Source organism: Conger conger, chromosome 5, assembly GCF_963514075.1.
Source record: "Conger conger chromosome 5, fConCon1.1, whole genome shotgun sequence".
NCBI classification, from domain to species: Eukaryota; Metazoa; Chordata; class Actinopteri; order Anguilliformes; family Congridae; genus Conger; species Conger conger.
In genome coordinates, this window is record NC_083764.1 from 12,257,278 (window position 1) to 12,276,246 (window position 18,969).

At 51.2% G+C, this 18,969-nt stretch overlaps 1 protein-coding gene across 1 annotated transcript in view; it reads left to right on the top strand.

The window, feature by feature from the left end:
• The window catches only part of LOC133129352 (afadin-like), a 116,172-nt gene that overhangs the window by 48,275 nt on the left and 48,928 nt on the right, over positions 1-18,969 (top strand). The window contains 11 exon segments of the mRNA XM_061243369.1: positions 1,298-1,461; positions 2,190-2,350; positions 3,928-4,085; positions 6,819-6,930; positions 7,457-7,603; positions 9,990-10,034; positions 11,032-11,126; positions 12,375-12,634; positions 16,369-16,438; positions 16,939-17,030; positions 17,942-18,003. Of these exon segments, the coding sequence (XP_061099353.1) occupies positions 1,298-1,461; positions 2,190-2,350; positions 3,928-4,085; positions 6,819-6,930; positions 7,457-7,603; positions 9,990-10,034; positions 11,032-11,126; positions 12,375-12,634; positions 16,369-16,438; positions 16,939-17,030; positions 17,942-18,003 (1,366 nt within the window).

Below are 18,969 nucleotides of genomic sequence, written 5' to 3' on the forward strand. Positions count from 1 at the left end.
AGTGCCGCTGGTTTGCTGTGAAACCGCAGGAATGTGGAGAGCGAGCCTCTGGCCCTGGGAGAGATGCTCTTTATAGCCCGGGCAAGTGCTGCCCTGCAATATCAGCTACAGGGTTTTATTTTTAACGCTTTAAGGTGTGAGGTCACTAATTTGTGATTTAGATATTATTCAATTATTATTATTATTATTAGATAAATATGTGGTTGGATTATGTTCTTAAGACGAAAACATGAGCACCACACACTTAAATACTGAGTATACGGAGATTATTAGAATATGTTATCAATGTTTTGGTCTTCATCTGGGCAATTAGGTCTTTGTTACAAATGTGCCATTAAAAAGAAAGTGCTCATTTTTTCCTCTTAACTACCGGCCTATGACCACCAGGACCTTGTATTGAATTGCATATGTACATACATTACTTTATTTTTATAGATTATGTTATTGACTGAACATTCTAGTGCTGATGTAACCAGTGCAACTGGTAATTGTAAGCAGTGGTGAAAAACCCTTCCAGAAAAACCTGCTCGACAAAGGGTCAGAGGGAGTATTTTGATCACCAGGCATGACTGCTCTATGTAGCACGGTGACTGTTCCCCGTTAAAATGTCCCTGTCTGGCCAGAATAGGATTTTCCCGCCTTTTCTGTGGCACTAATGAAGTTAAGGGTAATGAGGTTGGGCAGCTGCAGGAGGCTGTTGAAAGGTAATAACTCCCCGTGTTGGTATTCAGGATGTTTTCGTGTTTGCGGTCTCTGACCCTGCCGTTTCCTTCTCGGTCACCTGATACCGCAGATCCGCTAGCTGCCCGGCGCTGTGGCTGTTCCTCTTTAGCGCTGAAGCTGCTATGTTACGGGTTCTGTAGCCAGCAGCTTAATGTGTCCAGTGCTGTCGGAAGGCGTGTGGTTAGCACACGCTGATGATCTTCTGGGCCAGTGTCGTAGAAATATGACCCCAAGGAAAACTGACCCTGAGGGTCATGGTTCTATAAAGTAAAACAACCACCTGGTCATTTTTTTTTTTTGTAAAAAAAAAAAACACACACACAAATGCACACAAATGCACAAATGCACAAAATGGAAATGTCTTATACAGGTATTGTATTGTAGGATTTTGGGATTGGAGTCAGGTTTCTATTGCATGACCCATGTATTGTAATGGAGTTTTTTTGGGATTTCGTACTGGATTTTCCATAGCATAAAAATCATTGGGATTTTGCACTTGAATACTCGTTATCAGTGGAGTCTCTGTGTCCGTAATGTGGCGGCGGCCGTAACCCCGCCCCTCCTGCCTCTGCAGAAGATCCAGAGCAACGGGCCCGAGAAACAGGAGAAGGAGGGCGTGATCCAGAACTTCAAGAGGACCCTCTCCAAGAAGGAGAAGAAGAAGGAGAAGAAGAGGGAGAAGGAGGCCTCCGCCCGCATACCCGACGGAGACGAGCAGACGCTGGGCAGAGAGGACGGGTACGGACCTGCCGCTCCTCTCGGCCTGTCCTGCAGGGGGCGCCGGTGTCTCCGCCTGCATTGCGCTAAAGCGTTTTTACTGTCTGTCCTTTCCTCCAGTGCCAAGTTCTGCTTCTCACTTCTGCTACTTGAGTCGGGGGGATGGTACCCGAACGGTATTCCCCACACGTCGCTAACACGCCGTAAAAAGATCAGCACGGCGTAACATTTTTATTACTCTTTCCACACTCGTCCATGCGTTTGGCATGAAAGCGAGGAAGGGAATGTGTTGACGGGTCAGAGAACCATTTTACATTAGTCATTTGGTAGATGTTCCTATCCACAGCGATGAACAATAAAGTGCTAATCAGAACCATACCACCAGTAGCATACCACGGTTGGCAGCTAGAATACCTCGAATACTAAAATAATTCCAAAACATTTTTTTTTTTAGGTGGGTTGGGTGGATGGGGGGGACCCCTTAGGGGGATTCTGTAAAGCAGGGCTCCACAGTCGTATCCAGAGAGGGCCGCTGTGGGTGCTGGCTTCTGTCGAATCACACCTTCACAGGCCTTAGCAAACACTCTTGTGATTGATAGCTGTAATGGCTTCATTGAAACCCAAGCCCTTACTGGATAAGATTGAGGACCTCTGAAGGATGGAGGTTTGAGGACCCAGGGGAGGCAGCGGCTGAGCCCCCCAGGGTTACATCCTGTGTTTAACGCCTTCTCCCATCCCTGCCCCCGCAGGGAGAACTCACGGCTGGCAGCGGAGGTGTACAAGGACATGCCCGAGACCAGCTTCACGCGCACCATCTCCAACCCGGAGGTGGTGATGAAGAGGAGGAGGCAGCAGAAGCTGGAGAAGAGGATGCAGGAGTTCCGCAGCAACGACGGGCGGCCCGACTCGGGTAAGCGGCCATTTTGAAACGCCCCCTCTCCGTCGCGGCGGTTTGGTTGCCGTGGTCATTCTGCTGATGAGGTCTGAGACCCAGAACGTTTCAAAGCACTTTTTAATTCTGAAAAGATTACATTACACTACAGTTTGCCCTTGATATTTCTGACTTTGTTTGGTCAGAGCTAAAATGTGGGGGTGCAGTGCCCCCAAGTTCTGGCCCTGTTCCACCATACAGAGTCCCACGAGGATAATGACCGCCTGAGGGCTCAGGACCACCCCAGCAAACGGCCCTGAATGTGACCCGTGTGATCTGCCGCGGACATTCTCTTTGTGGCTTTGTGTCTTCTGGAGAGGGGAATGAGGCCGCTCGCATAAAACGGGCCGTTGGAGTGGTCATTTCAGTCCAGGCAGCGCAGAATGAAAAGAAATGAAGATCACACTGGTTGCGGCAGCCATTACGGCTCTCAGCCATTGTGTCTGTCGGCCATTACGGCTCACGGGGAGACTTGTCAGGCAAGCTGGCTTCAATCGCTAGTGAAAATATCCCATATCCCACATGGCTGTGAAAGCCCACTCAAAGTTGCTCATCAAATTTTCCTCTCTCGCATGAATGAAACGGCATGCGAAACCGCAGTTAAATTTAGACCTCGTTCACACGCTTTCGCTGGCGGTTTCTTTCACGTATGCTGCCGGCGGTGTGAGTCACTGCGTGTGGCAGATGGCGAAACGACTCTGCGGCTAGCGTCTGCGCACTCCGCTAGCTTCGGACGGAGTGTGTGATGTAGGTTTCTGGCGCTGTGTGCGGTTACTCATCCCAGGCGGAGAGTAGAAAGGAAGCACTGACACACAGAGTTTGGAGTGCGTTGCCTGTTGACGTGTGCTGGTCTGTACCTTTTAGGAAGTTGGGCTGGGGCTAGCAGAAGTCCAGGTCTCCAACAGCTCCTTTCATTGGGCTAACGCCCAGTTGCTATGCAGAAAAAAAAACAGAAAGCAGAAGACTCTTCTTCACATTCATTGAATGGCTCTTCAGTTCGAACTTCTGCCTTTGGTCTCCATTGGTCACTTTTGTGGACTACGTGACGAATTGCCGCACAAAACCGGTCTAATCCTGTTCATAATTCTGCCTGCTCAGGCACCTTATACTTCCACAGACAAGCCTGTTTGAGGGGGGGGGGGTCTGTAACAATATGTGAGTGGCTCCTTGAGGGTGCTGAAGATAAGTACCTATAACTTCTGGGAGAAATGCAAAGCTTTGAGTTCCAGTGAAAGTGGCCCTGGCACATTGCATGTTAATACACATGCCTGTTCATTGCATTTCAACTTCATAATGATAATGGAAAATAACAGCAAATGTAACAAGTGAATGGTGATGGCCGACAATTTGAGATGTACTTCCTTTGGCAGTGTAGATGTACAGATCTAACCTGAGTGGTGGAACGCGTTAGTTCAGTTTGGTTAGGACACAGTGGACAAAGTAGTAGTGTTTCCTTGTACTGCCACAGGGAAGTGTGCTATGAAGCTAATTATTCATTACCAAAGCAGCAACACCCTTTTTGTCTCTCTCTCTCCCTCTCCCTCTTTCTCTCTTAGGAGGGACACTGAGGATTTATGCCGACAGCCTGAAACCCAACATCCCCTACAAAACCATCCTGCTCTCCACCACCGACATGGCCGACTTTGCCGTGGGAGAGGCCCTGGAGAAGTACGGTCTGGAGAAGGAGAACCCCCGGGACTACTGCATAGCCAGGGTACGAGTAGCCTGCACTATGCACAATCTCAGGCTTGCAACAGGCAATGGGCGCCCAAACTACCAGCCCTAGAGAGCAATAGGACCCAGTTCTCAGCCAACTACCCCCCACCCCATTCCCCTCCAAACCTGGGCAAGGCCGGCCCCCGCTATCATGTCTGGCCACAGCCGGCCATGCACTTGAACAGTGCCTTGAGAGGAGCATCAGCTTTTATAGTGTACTGAATCACCAGTCAGCTTCACCAGGGAGAGCTTGAAGGTCACCTTCCATTGTGCACAGCGTTCCCAGGGTGAGACTTGCCAAAGTGTCTTTCGAGGCAGGCTATTTTCAACTCCGCGGGGCGTCTTTGTGACCGGCGCTTTTTAACTTGATTTAAAGTTTCTGCATCATCAAGCTCCTCGTTTTCCCCTCCACCTCCTCCTAAATGGCCCGTACGGGGCCGCCCTTCTGGGACGCTGTGTGCCGGCGGTCCGCGGCGCGCTCGAAGCCGCCCGCTGGATTAAAGCAGGGGTTTGACATTTGGAGGAGGTCTTTGTTTGAGAGTAATTGAATTGCGTTTCTCCAAAGTGCCGTGCCAGCAGACACAGCGCGGTGTGCAGTGGAGGAGGGGGGTGGGAGGCTCCGTTAATCTCCCCCCCCCCCCCCCCCGTCGCTGCGTGACAAACATCTCCCCGCTAAAAGCACCGACCTTCGCCGGGCCAACGCCTCTTATTGCTTTTGCCTGACAGCCCCGGTCACAGCCAATCGCATTACGAGCCCTTCAGACTGGAGACGGCACCCCTTCGCCCTCCGCTCTCTCTCTCTGGGACCTTTCCTTCTGCCCCTCTTATGCATCTCGGTCATTAATAATGCCGCATGTAAAGGTGTCTGTCCAAAGGCAGGGGGCATCGGCCCAAACGCGCACGCTCCCAAACACATGGTGGCAGCCGGTGGCTAAGGTGCTTGACCTGGGACCTGGAAAGTTTGTGGTTCAAGCCCCACTGTAGCCACAATAAGGTTGGTGCAGCTGTTGGGCCCTAGAGCAAGGCCCTTAACCCCACATTGCTCAGGGATGATTAGCCCCTGCCTAGTCTAATCAACTGTTAGACGCTTTGGAAAAAAGCGTTTGCTAAATATGTCTATAATATATTGTAATATAACACACACTCTTCCTGCGGTCTTGACTCTTTTGACTGGAAAATGTCACGCAGAATGTCCGTTGAGTGTTATTGTGGTTGAATAGCTGGGCTTCAAAGCGAAAGCTTACTGGTTCATTTCCTATCTGGGGCGCCACTGTGCCGATCGTAGCCTAGCAGCATGAGGACATGTGCATGTTATGTAAAACCCCATCCTCGTGACTGCTGAAGAGGTTCTGGTCTGATACCGGTAGGCGAATGAAAGATGAAAGCTCTTTCTCTGCGAATGGCAGGTTGAAGTTTTGGCTTATGCAGCCCGTTAATGAAAGACATCCTCGGGGCCAGGACTCTACTCTAACAATTTTTAGAGTAGAGTCCTTGTGCTCCTAACTGGAAGATTTAAGAGCACACTAATGCATCACAATTAGTAGACAATTAGTAGTAGCTCCAAAATGATTTTTTTCAGTTACACAAATCAATTTTCCAGAGCAAATGCTTCTGAAATGGGAGCGTGGTTGAGCCGTGTCTCGGGTGTCGGTTACAGGGCGTTGGTGAGCGCAGACCCCAGGGAGCGGAGGCACCAGCTGCTGTACGAGCCGTTTGGTCTGAGCATCGCTCCGGAGTGAAGTCGGCCATTAAACACTGCTCCATTTGCAGCTTTGGCTGTGTAACCGTCTAAAATACTCCCTGAAGAGCCTGCTGTACAGCGGGCCTAATTAATCCGTTAGTCAGGTGATTTCTTAACGGTCAGAGCCTGTTCTGTGTTAGACCCTATAAGCTCTGTGTCCTAATCAGACTCATTATGGCCTCTCGGTTGTTGGATTGGACTTTTGAGGTTGATTTGTGCTGGATGTCATCTTCTGAAGCTGAATTGTGCTGGATTGTGGTCGGGTGAGGTTGATTTGTGCTGAATGAGGTCTGTTCAGGTTGAGTTGTTCTGGATTGTGGTCTGCTGAGGCTGATTCGCACTGGATGTGTTCTGCTGAGGCTGAAATGTGCTGATTGTGTTCGTGCTGAGGCTGAATGTGCTGAATGTTGGCGTGCTGAGGCTGAAATGAGGTGAATGTGGTCGTGCTGAGGCTGAAATGAGCTGAATGTTGGCTTGCTGAGGCTGAAATGAGGTGAATGTGGTCGTGCTGAGGCTGAAATGAGCTGAATGTTGGCTTGCTGAGGCTGAAATGAGGTGAGTGTGGTCGTGCTGAGGCTGAAATGAGCTGAATGTGGTCGTGCTGAGGCTGAAATGAGCTGAATGTGGTTGTGCTGAGGCTGAAATGAGCTGAATGTGGTCGTGCTGAGGCTGAAATGAGCTGAATGTGGTCGTGCTGAGGCTGAAATGAGCTGAATGTGGTCGTGCTGAGGCTGACATGAGCTGAATGTGGTCATGCTGAGGCTGAAATGAGCTGAATGTGGTCGTGCTGAGGCTGAAATGAGCTGAATGTGGTCGTGCTGAGGCTGAAATGAGGTGAATGTGGTCGTGCTGAGGCTGAAATGAGCTGAATGTGGTCGTGCTGAGGCTGAAATGAGCTGAATGTGGTCGTGCTGAGGCTGACATGAGCTGAATGTGGTCGTGCTGAGGCTGAAATGAGCTGAATGTGGTCGTGCTCTCCCCTGCTCCCAGGTGGTGCTGCCCCCAGGGTCCCAGCAGTCCGATGACAAGGCGGGGAAGGAGACCATCCTGGAAGACACAGAGTGCCCCCTGCAGATCTTCAGAGACTGGCCCAGCGATAAAGGTACAGTGTGAGGTTCCCAAAGGGCAGGCCATGAGGACGTGTCCCGCCCAGGAACCTTTTCGATCCGTTCTCAACCCTGGTCCTGGAGTGCCCCCATGGTGCTCTCCTGTTCATTTTGCTCAGCGCTTGAGTAACCGATTAAGCGGTTAAGGCATCTCCCCTAGTTACTCGGGTCAGGCATTTAACCCGGTCAGCTCTCTAGCTTTCCAGTACCCGAACGGAGGACCCCTGAATTAGATTGTGTCCTGGAGTCACTCCAAAAGCCCCACACTTGCCTGGTACAGGTTGAGTTGTGCTTGCCTAATGGAAACACCGTTCCCTTATGCCGTGTGTTATAGGAATTTAATGATTGCATCAGTGTGAGTCTGAATCTGAGCTTTTTGCCTTACTTTTAATCAGATGCAAGGTTTTCTCTGTGTGCTCTGAGGATTAAATGAGGCTTTTTAAAATGAGGTGCCTGTCCACACTGCCCTCTGCTGGTGGCTGTGGGTATCTCCTCCTGAGCAGTGTGATGTTATTCTTCCAGGGGCCCTCGTGTTTCAGCTGAAGAAGCGGCCCCCAGACTACGTCCCAAAGAAAGGCCGCAAGCCTGAGGACCGGGGCTCCCGGGGAAAGTCCTTGGAGGGCATCCTGCCCCCGGAGAAAATGCCCTACCTGGTGGAGCTCAGCCCAGGTGCGTGTGGCCAGAGGCAAATAAACACACAAAATAATGCACGCACACGCACACACACACACATACACACACACACGCACACACACGCACACATACACACACACACGCATACACACGCACACACACACGCACACACACGCGCACACACACACACGCGCGCACACACACACACACACACACACACACACACACACACACACACACACACACACACGAAGGTGCACGCACGTGCTCCAGCATGCGCACACACACGCTCCAGCATATGCACACATACACATACACGCACGCACGCACGCACGCACGCACGCACGCACGCACGCACGCACGCACGCACGCACATGTTCCAGCATGCGCACACACACACACGTTCCAGCATATGCACTCATACACACACGCTCCAGCATATGCACTCATACACACACGCTCCAGCATACGCACACATTCATATACAGGCGCATAGAAGCATGTGTACATAAAATACATTATGCACATGCAGGTATATGTCAAGTATGCATGCGTGCTGATATATAGACAAGTACACACAAATGTGCTTATATATAAGCACACATGCAAAGGTCGAAACACGCATACACACACACACGCATTCAGGTGTATACGGTAACGCTGTCTGTATAGGTTAGTGTAGGGCAGTCTCTAGAAGGTACTCTGGGGTCTGCACTTCAGAGCAGTGAGTGCACATCAGGCCAGTGACCTCACACGGGGCCATTCTCTGGCGGTGCCGTCTCAGATGAGCTGCGTGTGAACCGCAGTCTGATTGCGCACTGACATTCACGCCGCAGTCTAGACTGGCGGAGTGCTAAATGAGTTAGGCCTCTGGAACTGCCTAATGTCTTTCTGAGTTTCCTGCCGTATCCATTTCAAAGGTGAGTGACCCAATAATGCCCTGCCTCCCACAGACCAGCCTGATTTAAAGGGACAGCTTGTAACTCCGATCACCGCGCGCAAGATCAAAATGTGTTTTCCGCAGTTTCCGGTGTCTCCAGTCTTTAGGAGGCAGAAGAACGCTCCGGCAGCCATTCCGTTGCATGATTGTGGTGTTGCTCCGGCACCATGCCGGCTCTAACTGCCGCTTGCCACTGACCCTTCTCCCTTGCCAGTGTGCTGCCCTCTCTGATGCCCATGTACTAACCCTGCCCCCCCACTGTGCCTTAACCGCCCTCTGATAAGGAGCAGAATCAATACAGATCCAGTCAGGAAGTGGACAGCACTCACTGCAGTTAGCTGTTGTTCTTGTGCAGAGGCCTATATAGGCCTGTGGTTAGACAAGGTGTACTGTAAGTGTGCATGCTTGTGTTTTAGGATGTGTGTATGTGGGTGTATGTATGTGCTTGTGTGTGTATGTAGGTGCTTGTGTTTTAGGATGTGTGTATGTAGGTGCTTGTGTTTTAGGATGTGTCTATGTGGGTGCTTGTGTTTGAGGATGTGGGTGCTTGTGTTTGAGGATGTGTGTATGTGGGTGCTTGTGTTTGAGGGTGTGTGAGGCTATGAGGACTCCGGGGAAGGATGCCCTGTGCATTAGGCAGGTCTGTTTTGGAGGGAGGGCTGCTTGACTGGCTTCAGTGAGGCATGAGTGAGCAGGGCTGGCCTGCTGCCCTGGGAGCGGCTGGCTCCGACTCAGATGTCTGTGCAGCAGCCAGTGGGAGGAGACTGCGCTCACCCGCAGCCTCTGATTGGTCAGACCGTTGTAGCAAAGGTGCTGAGTCACTGTCGTGCTTATTCAGTCAGCTTCCCCATCGATGGCATTTGCAAGGGCTGCTAGCTAGCTAGCTGTTGTCGTAGTGGCAGGTTAGATAAGCAACTCAGTTTTTATGCTAATGCTGTAACAGCGCTACTCAACTCAACATCCCGTGGGCCTCAGTGGCTGCACGACACCACCTGATTTCACTAATGAACTTGTTACGTGTACCAAGGAGCTAAAATAATTGCTGAAATCTGGTGGTTTAGTTCATGGTCAGAGCAAATGCCTGCAGCCCGCAGGATGTGGAGTTGAGTAGCCCTGTGCTATAACATGGATAGTTTTTGCAGGACCATTGTGCTGTACACAGTTCCTCATGGTGTCTTTGCAAATTTGTCAGCAAGTGTTAAGACCAAGCTGTGATCGACTGGCTCGGGATGTCCCGAGCTGTTTCAGGGCGTACGCGTCTCTCTGCGGCCGGGGCGGGGTGGTTTCAGGGCGAGGGGGGGGGGGGGGGTCCCGGCCGGGGCAGTAGTACCGGCGCGTGTCCTGCAGGGCGCCCTCCTCCTCCCGCTGCGTTTTTCACGCTGTGCTGTCTCTTCTCTCTCTCCCGCGCCCCCGCTCCTCTCTGTCCCGCTCACCTGTCCGCTCCTCCCGGCTCCTCTGCATGTCTCCTCCCGCCGCGCGCAGGGAGGGGGAATCACTGTGCCTACTACGCCTATCGGCCCCACGAAGGTAACCGCGCCCCGCCCTCCACTCTGCCCCTCCAGCACTCTCCTATGTCCCCCTGCTTGGGCTCCTCTTTGGGTTTCTGTTTGGGTTTCTGTTTGGGTTGATGCAAAAAATGCTATATGCTAGTTAATGCTAATATTAATGCTAATATTGAATGGCATTAATATCAATGCTAGTTAATGCTAATATTACATTAGCTGAGGCTTTTAGACAAAGAGACTTCCAGTTGATTAGATTAAGCCCCCGCCCTCCTTGGAGCAATGTGGGGTTAAGGGCCCAACAGCTGCACTGATCTTATTGTGGCGACACAGGGCCAAACTGCCTACCTTCCTGGTCCCAGTCATGTAGCATAGCCACTAGGATACAGATCACCCCAGGTCGATAGAATGTAGCTTTGGTACCTAGTGCCCTCCTGTCCCAAACTTACCCTGAAAATGGACTCGCTTAGGGGACAGACGGGTTGTATACAATTGGCTGTAATGTTTCCCAAATGAAATATAAGTTTTGTTTATTTTTTTTCTTCTTCCACTCTTTTCACCCCTGTTTGCCTGTCTGTGCTTATTAGTGTAGGCTTTCTGCTTACTGTAATTAATCCATACTTAATAAATTAGCATTTTTCTGCCGCTTAAAAATCAAGCAACAATGGATGAACTGCAGCTGTTGGCAATAATTTACCCCATTATTGTCCTCTGGCTTTCCTACCCAGTTTCACGGTCCTTACCTAGGTTTCGTAGCAGTTAGCGGTAGTTTTAACGGTAGTTATTTTAAGTTTGGTTTCAGCCTTCATTTTCTGTTCATATTTTTATAGCAAGCACCTCCATGACCTCTAGTAAGAAACTCCTGTCAGTTGTGACACATTATTTTAAGCAGGCTGTAGACCGCTCTTTAAATGAAGTGTTTATTTTGGTGAGTAAGGCCAGTTTCACCCTGCCTGTGGTATGGTGACGGGGCCCATCACCGCAGTCTCCTTGGTGACCGTTGGTTTCCCGGTGTCCCGCAGACGGTTCAGACTCCCGGGACAAACCAAAGCTGTACCGGCTCCAGCACAGCATCACAGAGGTGGGCTCGGACACCACGGACGAAGGCTCCATACAGGTGAGCGGCCTGCCGTGTGTCTGTCTGCGCGACTACACGATTATGTCTGCATGTGTCTGTCTGCGTGTGTCTGTGCATGTCTGTCTGTCAGTGTGTCTGTGTGTGTGTCTGTGTGTGTGTCTGCGTGTGTGTCTGCCTGTGTGGGTCTGCCTGCCTGTGTGGGTCTGCCTGCCTTTGTGTGTGTCTGATCATGGCTGCGCATGTCTGTCTGAGTATGTCTCTGTCGGTCTGCACACGGCTGTCTACATGTTTCTGCACAAGTCTGTCTGAGTCTGTCTGTCTGTTGGTCTGCACACGGCTGTCTACATGTTTCTGCACAAGTCTGTCTGAGTGTCTGTCTGTTGGTCTGCACACAGCTGCCAAATATCCTTGGCTCCACGTGCCAACTTTAGATAGATTTTTTTTGTTTTGGCCATGCACTTAGAATTGTTGTGCGCGGATTGCAAGTCCAGGCCTCTCCAAGAACAGAGCAAAACAAGCTGCTTGAAACTCATTCATCGTGGGCAGGCTGTCAGTCTGGAGAAGGGCCCGATTTTACACCCCTGAATGTCTGCTATGAGAGACTGTAAACAGACTGACTCACCCATTCTAATGTGCGAAAACTGACATGTGTATGGAAATTGGTGATGAGTGGGTACTAGGTCTAAGCCTCTATGTCACCACTAACAGAAATATTTGGGGCCCTAGATTATTGTGTTTGGCTGTGATCTCTCAGACTTAATTGACTAAAGACTAAAAAATAGTATGTTAAGAAAAATGACTCACGATGACCACCCAAGGTCATTCTGTTTGGTGAGGAAAGTTGAATTGTGTGTGTGCAAGTATCCTAAAGGCATGCAAGTACTTATAACAGGTATCATTTTTGAATGGTGAGGACATTAGTGGGTTGAAGTGTTAAAAGCCTACTCAGTAACTCGCCCACTCACTTGTCAGGCAAGGTATGGAAAGAATAGTTTGCTAACTATTTGCCAGATTAACCATGCCGAACCTCATACCTCAGATGTACTTGACATTGCCACAGTAGCCTTATGCAAACTGCAACAGTGACAACGTCTCAGTCTCATAGTTCAGTGTTGAAGCAAAGTTGCTGCCCAGGCTACTAAGACGCCAGCGCTAAGACATTCAATTCTATGTCAACCACGATCCACCAAGGTTCTGTTTATTTTCAAAAGCGGCTGAATGTCCTGTGGAAGTGAATGGGCCTGCAGCGAATGTAAAATGGCCGCCCCGCGTGTCCCGTTCCTGCAGCTGTTCGGGCCGGGGATCCTCCCGCACCACTGCGACCTGATGCAGGCGGACGGCGTGGTGACGGTGACGCCGGCGAGCTACGAGGCCGAGACCTTCGTGGACGGCCAGCGCGTGTCGGACACCACCGCCCTGCGCAGCGGCTCCACGCTGCAGTTCGGCGCCTCCCACGTCTTCAAGTTCGTGGACCCCACCTACGACCACGGCTTGGCCAAGAGGGGCGTGGAGGGGGGCCCCATGGTCAAGGGCCGCCACAAATCAGGGTAATGATCGTCGTTCGCTATTTTACTGACACTTTTACCCAAAGCCACTTACAGTTGATTTGACTGAGCAGGGGACAATCCCCCCTGGAGCAATGTGGGGTTGAGGGCTGTGTGGATCTTACTGTGGCTACACCAGGGCTTGAACAGCTATGATGGACCTACTTATTGGTGCCTTTTTCAAATGGCAAATGGATACAATGCACCCTCAGAAATAAAGGTACATTTTTGTTCTTTAAGGAACAAAATTACTCAAATGTACCCTGAAGGTACAATGATGTTTTATTTCAGAACTACTAAGGTACTTCAAGCAAGGAAAGATGCAATTGAATTATGTATTGCTGGCTAGGGGTACAGTTTTATCTACCTATAGGGTACCTCCCCAGTGACAAGCATTTGTATGTTTATTTGGCACTTTTCGAACACTTTTGGAAAGCGTGATGCTGCTCTGTACAAGGCTTTCTGCTTTTTTGTGCCTTTTTGCCATCTAGTGGTAACACCAAGGTACTGCATATAATATTACAACTCAACGTTCTCTTCCTGCCATGTAGTGGCAGTTATAGCATTGACAGAACATTCCAGTAATGTTGTTAGCTTGCTGTAAGTGAGAATGTGCAACTCTCTTCCCTCTAGAGAAGTTGCATGTGAAGGCCAACCAGAAGCGCTTCAGTTACTCAATTGTTCATTAATTACAGACCCCCCCCCCCCCCCAAAAAAAAAAACAACAAAAAAAAACAGCTGGATTTGAATTGGAGGGCCAGACTTGATCGCTGTTGTTGGTCCTCAGCAGTTCTCCTGATGTTGAAGGTCTGGTCTTGCTCCTGTAATTCCTTGCGCAGCCAGCAGGTGGCTCTGGTGTCCAGCACCCTCAGGGGAAAAGCCTTAGAGTGGACGGCGAGGTCAGGAAATGGAGACTGTCTGTAATCAGGGCCCTGACCCCCCCAGGGCCATTAGCCTCAGGATGCTTCCCTCATCTGAAGCTGGGTGCTGAATGGACTCAGAAAGGCTACGGTAGCACGTGCGCGCTAAAACTCGCTATGCACAGCGCCCGGAAGCGGCCCAGGTGCTTCCTGTTTTGGAAAACCGCCGTGCCGATGCATTATACCTTGGCGCTTGATACCTTGGCTTTGCTCCTGTTCTCTGGTTGGATGTGGAGGACGTTGAGGTTGAGTTGATGTGAGGATTTGGCTCAGTACTCACTTATTTCCTGGAGTGCATTAGAATGACAGGCCTCCTGTACTGGTCGCTCTCCCCACGTCAGCTCGTGAAAATCACTTCCCTCATGGAAAATATTGAGCGCCTTGCTACCCAGCCCTAATGCATTCCTGGCTCCCATATCAGGGATTTAGGGAAACTTCCTCCATCTGTCACAGTTAACGGGAGAGGGTCCCGGAGACTGTATGGGACGGGACGGCGAGCGGGACGGGACGTCCCAGCAGGGGGAGCTCATGACGTGCGAGGCTGTAGGCTGGGCTGGGCTGGGCTGGGCTGGGCGGGGGGCGTGGGGGGGTAGAGGGAGGGGGGGAGGTGATGTGCGAGGCTGTGGGCTGGGCTGGGCTGGGCGGGGGGCGTGGGGGGGTAGAGGGAGGGGGGGAGGTGATGTGCGAGGCTGTGGGCTGGGCTGGGCTGGGGCGTGGGGGGGTACAGGGAGGGGGGGAGGTGATGGCAGGCCAGCGGGCAACGGGAGGGTGGCAGTATAATCTGATGAGCGCCGTGTCGCTGTGTCACTGGGGATCGACGAGTTGGGAGGCAGGGCACTGACGCTGCGCTCTCCTCTGGTCAGACGGTAGCCGCGCGCGGCTAACACACTCGGTGAGTTACCGCTACATCCGCTACATCCCCCACACCTCCGCCGCATTGCTCTGCACCGGGTCAGTCCCGTCAGGGAAACTTCCAATGAAGCAGCAGTATGCGTGGCTGTTAGTTTGGGAGAACGTGGAATGGTTTTCCGGGATATGCCGGTTACCTTCCTCTGGGAAGTGTCGGATCCAGCATCTCTGTTCGGGCGTGTCGGGATGTTGGAGCTCGGAGCCCGTCGGGTGTGCCTACGCTTGCTGGGCATGTTCGGAAGCGCTGGGGGTAAGACTTTTTGGGAATGTGGGATTTGCCGGATCTGGGCGGGAACGTCGGCTTGACTAAGTGAATTATCCCAGACACAGTAATTTGCTTCATTGTTTATGGCTCTGGCAGAGATTTGATTAAACGGTTGAAACCTGCTAAATTCGTGCCGATCGCTTTAATTTCAGGAGTGTAGCGCTCTGTGGAAGTCCTTAATCCAGCCTAAATTCCCTGCCCGGAGCAGGAGGGGATTACGGTGGTGCTCCGTGCTGAAATGATGGGGTCGTGGGGGTCTGGGTCTGAGGGAGCTCTGCTGGGATGAGAAAGCGTTCTGCGCTCGCCACTCAGGCATGGGGAGCTCCATGCACATTCCGTGGGAATTTTGGGGAAAAACGGGAATGTTCAGACTTCACGGATTACGGCTGAGCTGTCGGCTAAATCGCTCGCTTGGCTGACTGTCTGAATGGAAACTGAGCCACAGTGATTCACGTCGCTGTCCTGAGGGGGACTGGCTTCAGTTTCAGTTCAGTTCTTACGCCGTGTGCAGCGCCTTTTTACGGCCGTCTGTTTCCAGACAGCTCTGTCTGCACCAGAGGTAACCGACCCTGTTCCTGGAGAGCCATCGTCCTGTAGCCGCTCATTTCAGCCTGAATTTGGCACACCCGACTCTACTATTTAGCAGTTTATAGCAGATCTCCAGCTGTTGAATGAGGTGTGCTGTGCTAGGGCTGGAGTGAAAAACCTACAGGACCGTAATCTCCTCCAGGAACAGGGCTGATTACACAGCTGGACTGAAACATCCTGAACCGACTGTCTCCATCCTCACCTCATTTACCAAACACTAGCATCTCCCTCGTTCAGTAATAATTTCTTATTTTGGACGGAAGACTCACCGACCAGAGAGCGGAAATGTCTTCAGGGATGTGGACTATAAGGCGGTTAATTAAGAATTTAAACCCAAGAGCCTTTTCACCTCCGTGGCTCGGACCTTCTGTTCTTTCTCTAAGAATCTGTTTCTGTTCTAGATTAAAGCACCATGTAGCTTGGGCTGCATTAAGGGCTTACCTCGCATATGTTTTTACGGGTAAAAGATAAGCTGGAACCGCCACCTTCCCGGGTTTTTGCGAGCGTTTGAACTGGAGGCAGGGTTGAGTGTCGAATGTATGGACGCGCTGTTTGTGTAAATGTCTTGTCACGCAGTGCATTAACTCTGGCTGTTAACCCGGCTGGCAATATGTCAGGCACAGTGCTTCACTGTACCGCGCGTCTCTGAACACGTCATTGCATTTTGTCATTAACGTTCTTCTCCTTATTGGATTAAAATGTGGGCACTGGCCTGTTTTATTTATAGATGGCGTGGGTGAAAAAGTGCTCTACTGGTAACTGAGGGAGGTGGGGGGGGGGGTCATTGAGCTTGTGTGTGACGGTGTGCCGATCGATAAGATTCAGAGATGGGACCGAATCTCAGCTTGTGGGACCCATCTCGACTGGTCCTCATTTTCTCTCCCTCATACACTCTCCCTCTCTCCCTCGCTCACTCTCTCTCACTCTCCCTCTCTCTCCCTCTCTCACTCTCACTCTCACTCTCTCTCTCCCTCGACCACACTATTACACTCTCAATTTATATATACACACACGCACGCACACACACACTCACGTGCTCTCTCTCTGGCTTGCAGGAACATCCCTGAGACGACCTTCGACCTTCACGGTGACATCCACAGTGGGTCTGCTCTCCCCACAAGCAAGGTAGCCGCGCCCCCCTCCGTACCTGCCGTGTTTGGCCATGTTGCGCTGTGGTGCGTCGCTCGCTCCCAGTGTGGTCTTATCAGACCGTTACCTGGCAACTTGCTGTTTGACTTTCCAAATGTGTTTATTGTGCATGTGCGTGGGCGCATATGGCATCAGTGCTGCCTGCGCTGTGTGTGTGTGTGTGTGTGTGTGTGTGTGTGTGTGTGTGTGTGTGTGTGTGTGTGTGTGTGTGTGTGTGTGTGTGTGTGTGTGTGTGTGTGTACACTTTGAGTCATGCAATGTGTGTGTGTGTGTACATAGTCAGCACTGCCTGCAGTGTGTACATTTCTGTGTGTGTGTGTGTGTGTGTGTGTGTGTGTGTGTGTACATAGAGCCTGCATTGTGTGTGTTTCTGTGCACACGCCTGTGTGAGAGTAGCTGCTTCCTGCTGAGCAGGTCTGTGCGTGCGTTGGCTGGTGTGTGACGTGGGGCGCTCTGCTCTCTCTCCCGTGCCGCAGAGCTCAGGGAAGCTGGAAATGGAACGCTCAGGTAACCCCAGCGAGAGAGGCATGGTGAAGCCCATGATCCGAGGAGAGCAGCAGGATGGAAGGTGAGCACTGGCCTGGGCAACACACCTGGACAACTCACTGATTTATTCAACTGATTTATTCAATAACCCTTAGAAGAGTGAATGTCTTTCTTTCAGAACTCTCAGCATCGGTGTTCTAGAACTCCATTGCTTTCAGTTACCAGTGGGGATTATGACATCAGCATTAGAATGTTCAGAATGTTAAGAATGTTCTAGTCATATATTTGTGAGCATATACCTTAAAGGGTTAGTACAGAGCACAGATTTTGATCCTTACCCGAACTAACACATTCTTTACCATCATTTAATGCCTAGCACAGGCTAACCATTGCATTTTTTTATAATTCCATTCGATTTTATACCTAATAATACTTTTATACACTCACTGTAAGACGAATACATTCATGAACTCCTAATGGTAATTCATGAAACTGAAACTCGCACACTACCCTGCCTCTCCAGGTCTAATCACTTAATGGCTGAATCAGCCTCAGGTGATTAACTCCTGCTCCCAGTTCCCATGTCAGTGTCTCTGAGCGAGATGTTCACTTCACTACAGTCTCTTTCCGGAACAGTCTGTGTAGCCAGGCAGGCGGGCTGTGTGAGAGTGTGCGATGAGTCCCCCTTAAATACGGTGGCGATAGAATACCAGGAGTCACCGGAGAGCCCGGCCTCCACGGGACACCCGATCGGGAGGAGGGAGGCGGGGCCGAGAGAGAAACCAGAGCTCCTGCACAAAGGGCCCCTCATGAATAATCCAGGGGCCAGGGGCCAGGCATGGGGTGCGCGGGCGGGCAGGGATGCAGGCAGAGGGCCGGGATGCTGTACTGTGGGGCCCCTGTGCGGCCCCTGGAGCGCTGCGCCTCTGTCGACAGCGGGGTGAACGACTCCTACGCCGCCTGGGTCACCCAGAGACTCCTCTCTCCCCCCAGGTCCCAGGAAAGCCTGAGCCCCGAACTGACGCTGCCGGCCAGCATCGAGTTCCGGGAGAACTGTGAGTATCGCTTCGTGCTCTGGCCTTCTGCCTTCTGGTGGGTTAGCCTAGCCTTCCTCTGTGTCCTTCTGCCTTTAGGAGGGTTGGCCTAGCCTTCCCTTGTGTCCTTCTGCCTTTAGGAGGGTTAGCCTAGCCTTCCCTTGTGTCCTTCTGCCTTTAGGAGGGTTAGCCTAGCCTTCCTCTGTGTCCTTCTGCCTTTAGGAGGGTTAGCCTAGCCTTAGTCTGTGTACTTCTCCCTTTAGGAACTTTAGCCTTCGTCTGTGTGCTTCTGCCTTTAAGGGGGTAGCTTTCCTCTGTGTACTTATGCCTTTAAGGGGGTTAAACTTAGCATGACTGTATGTGCTTCTGCCTTTTGGTGGGTTGGCTTCGTCCTCCTCTATGTACTTCAGTTTTAAGAGAGTTAGCCTAGCCTACCTCTTTGTACTGCAACCTTCACTTTTAAAGGGTTAGCCTAGCCTTCCTCTGTCAGAGGTGGAAATGGTTAGCATCAGTGGTGGAAAGTCCAGGGGTCAGAAAGTGGAAGTCCTGCCATGACGTTTCCTCCACCTACAAACTGAGCTGGCTGAAGAATTTTCTGCTCTTTAATGGGGGGTTTACTGCTGACCTCTGTCTCTGTTACCTGCTAAGTTTTTTGCATCATCCGTTGCTGCACGTTTGATTATCACCAGTACATTTTCAGATTTTTACCGAGGCTTTTATGTTTTTACTGCGCTCGGCTTGGTCTTCTAGCGCTCGCCGTTTGTCTTGTCCTGTTTGCATCTGTGGCTAAAGATCGATTTGCTGTGACTGGGATCAGCAGGGGAGCTGCGTTGTTTTTACAGCACAGAGAAGCGTGTAAGTCCCCCCCACACTGGAGAGGTCAGCGGATGGAAATTATCGACGCGCTGGCTTCAGTCCCACGGCTTTGCGGCCGCCGCAGGAGGCCGGCGAAGCGTGTAATTCATCGGGCCGCAAATGGACCTTCTC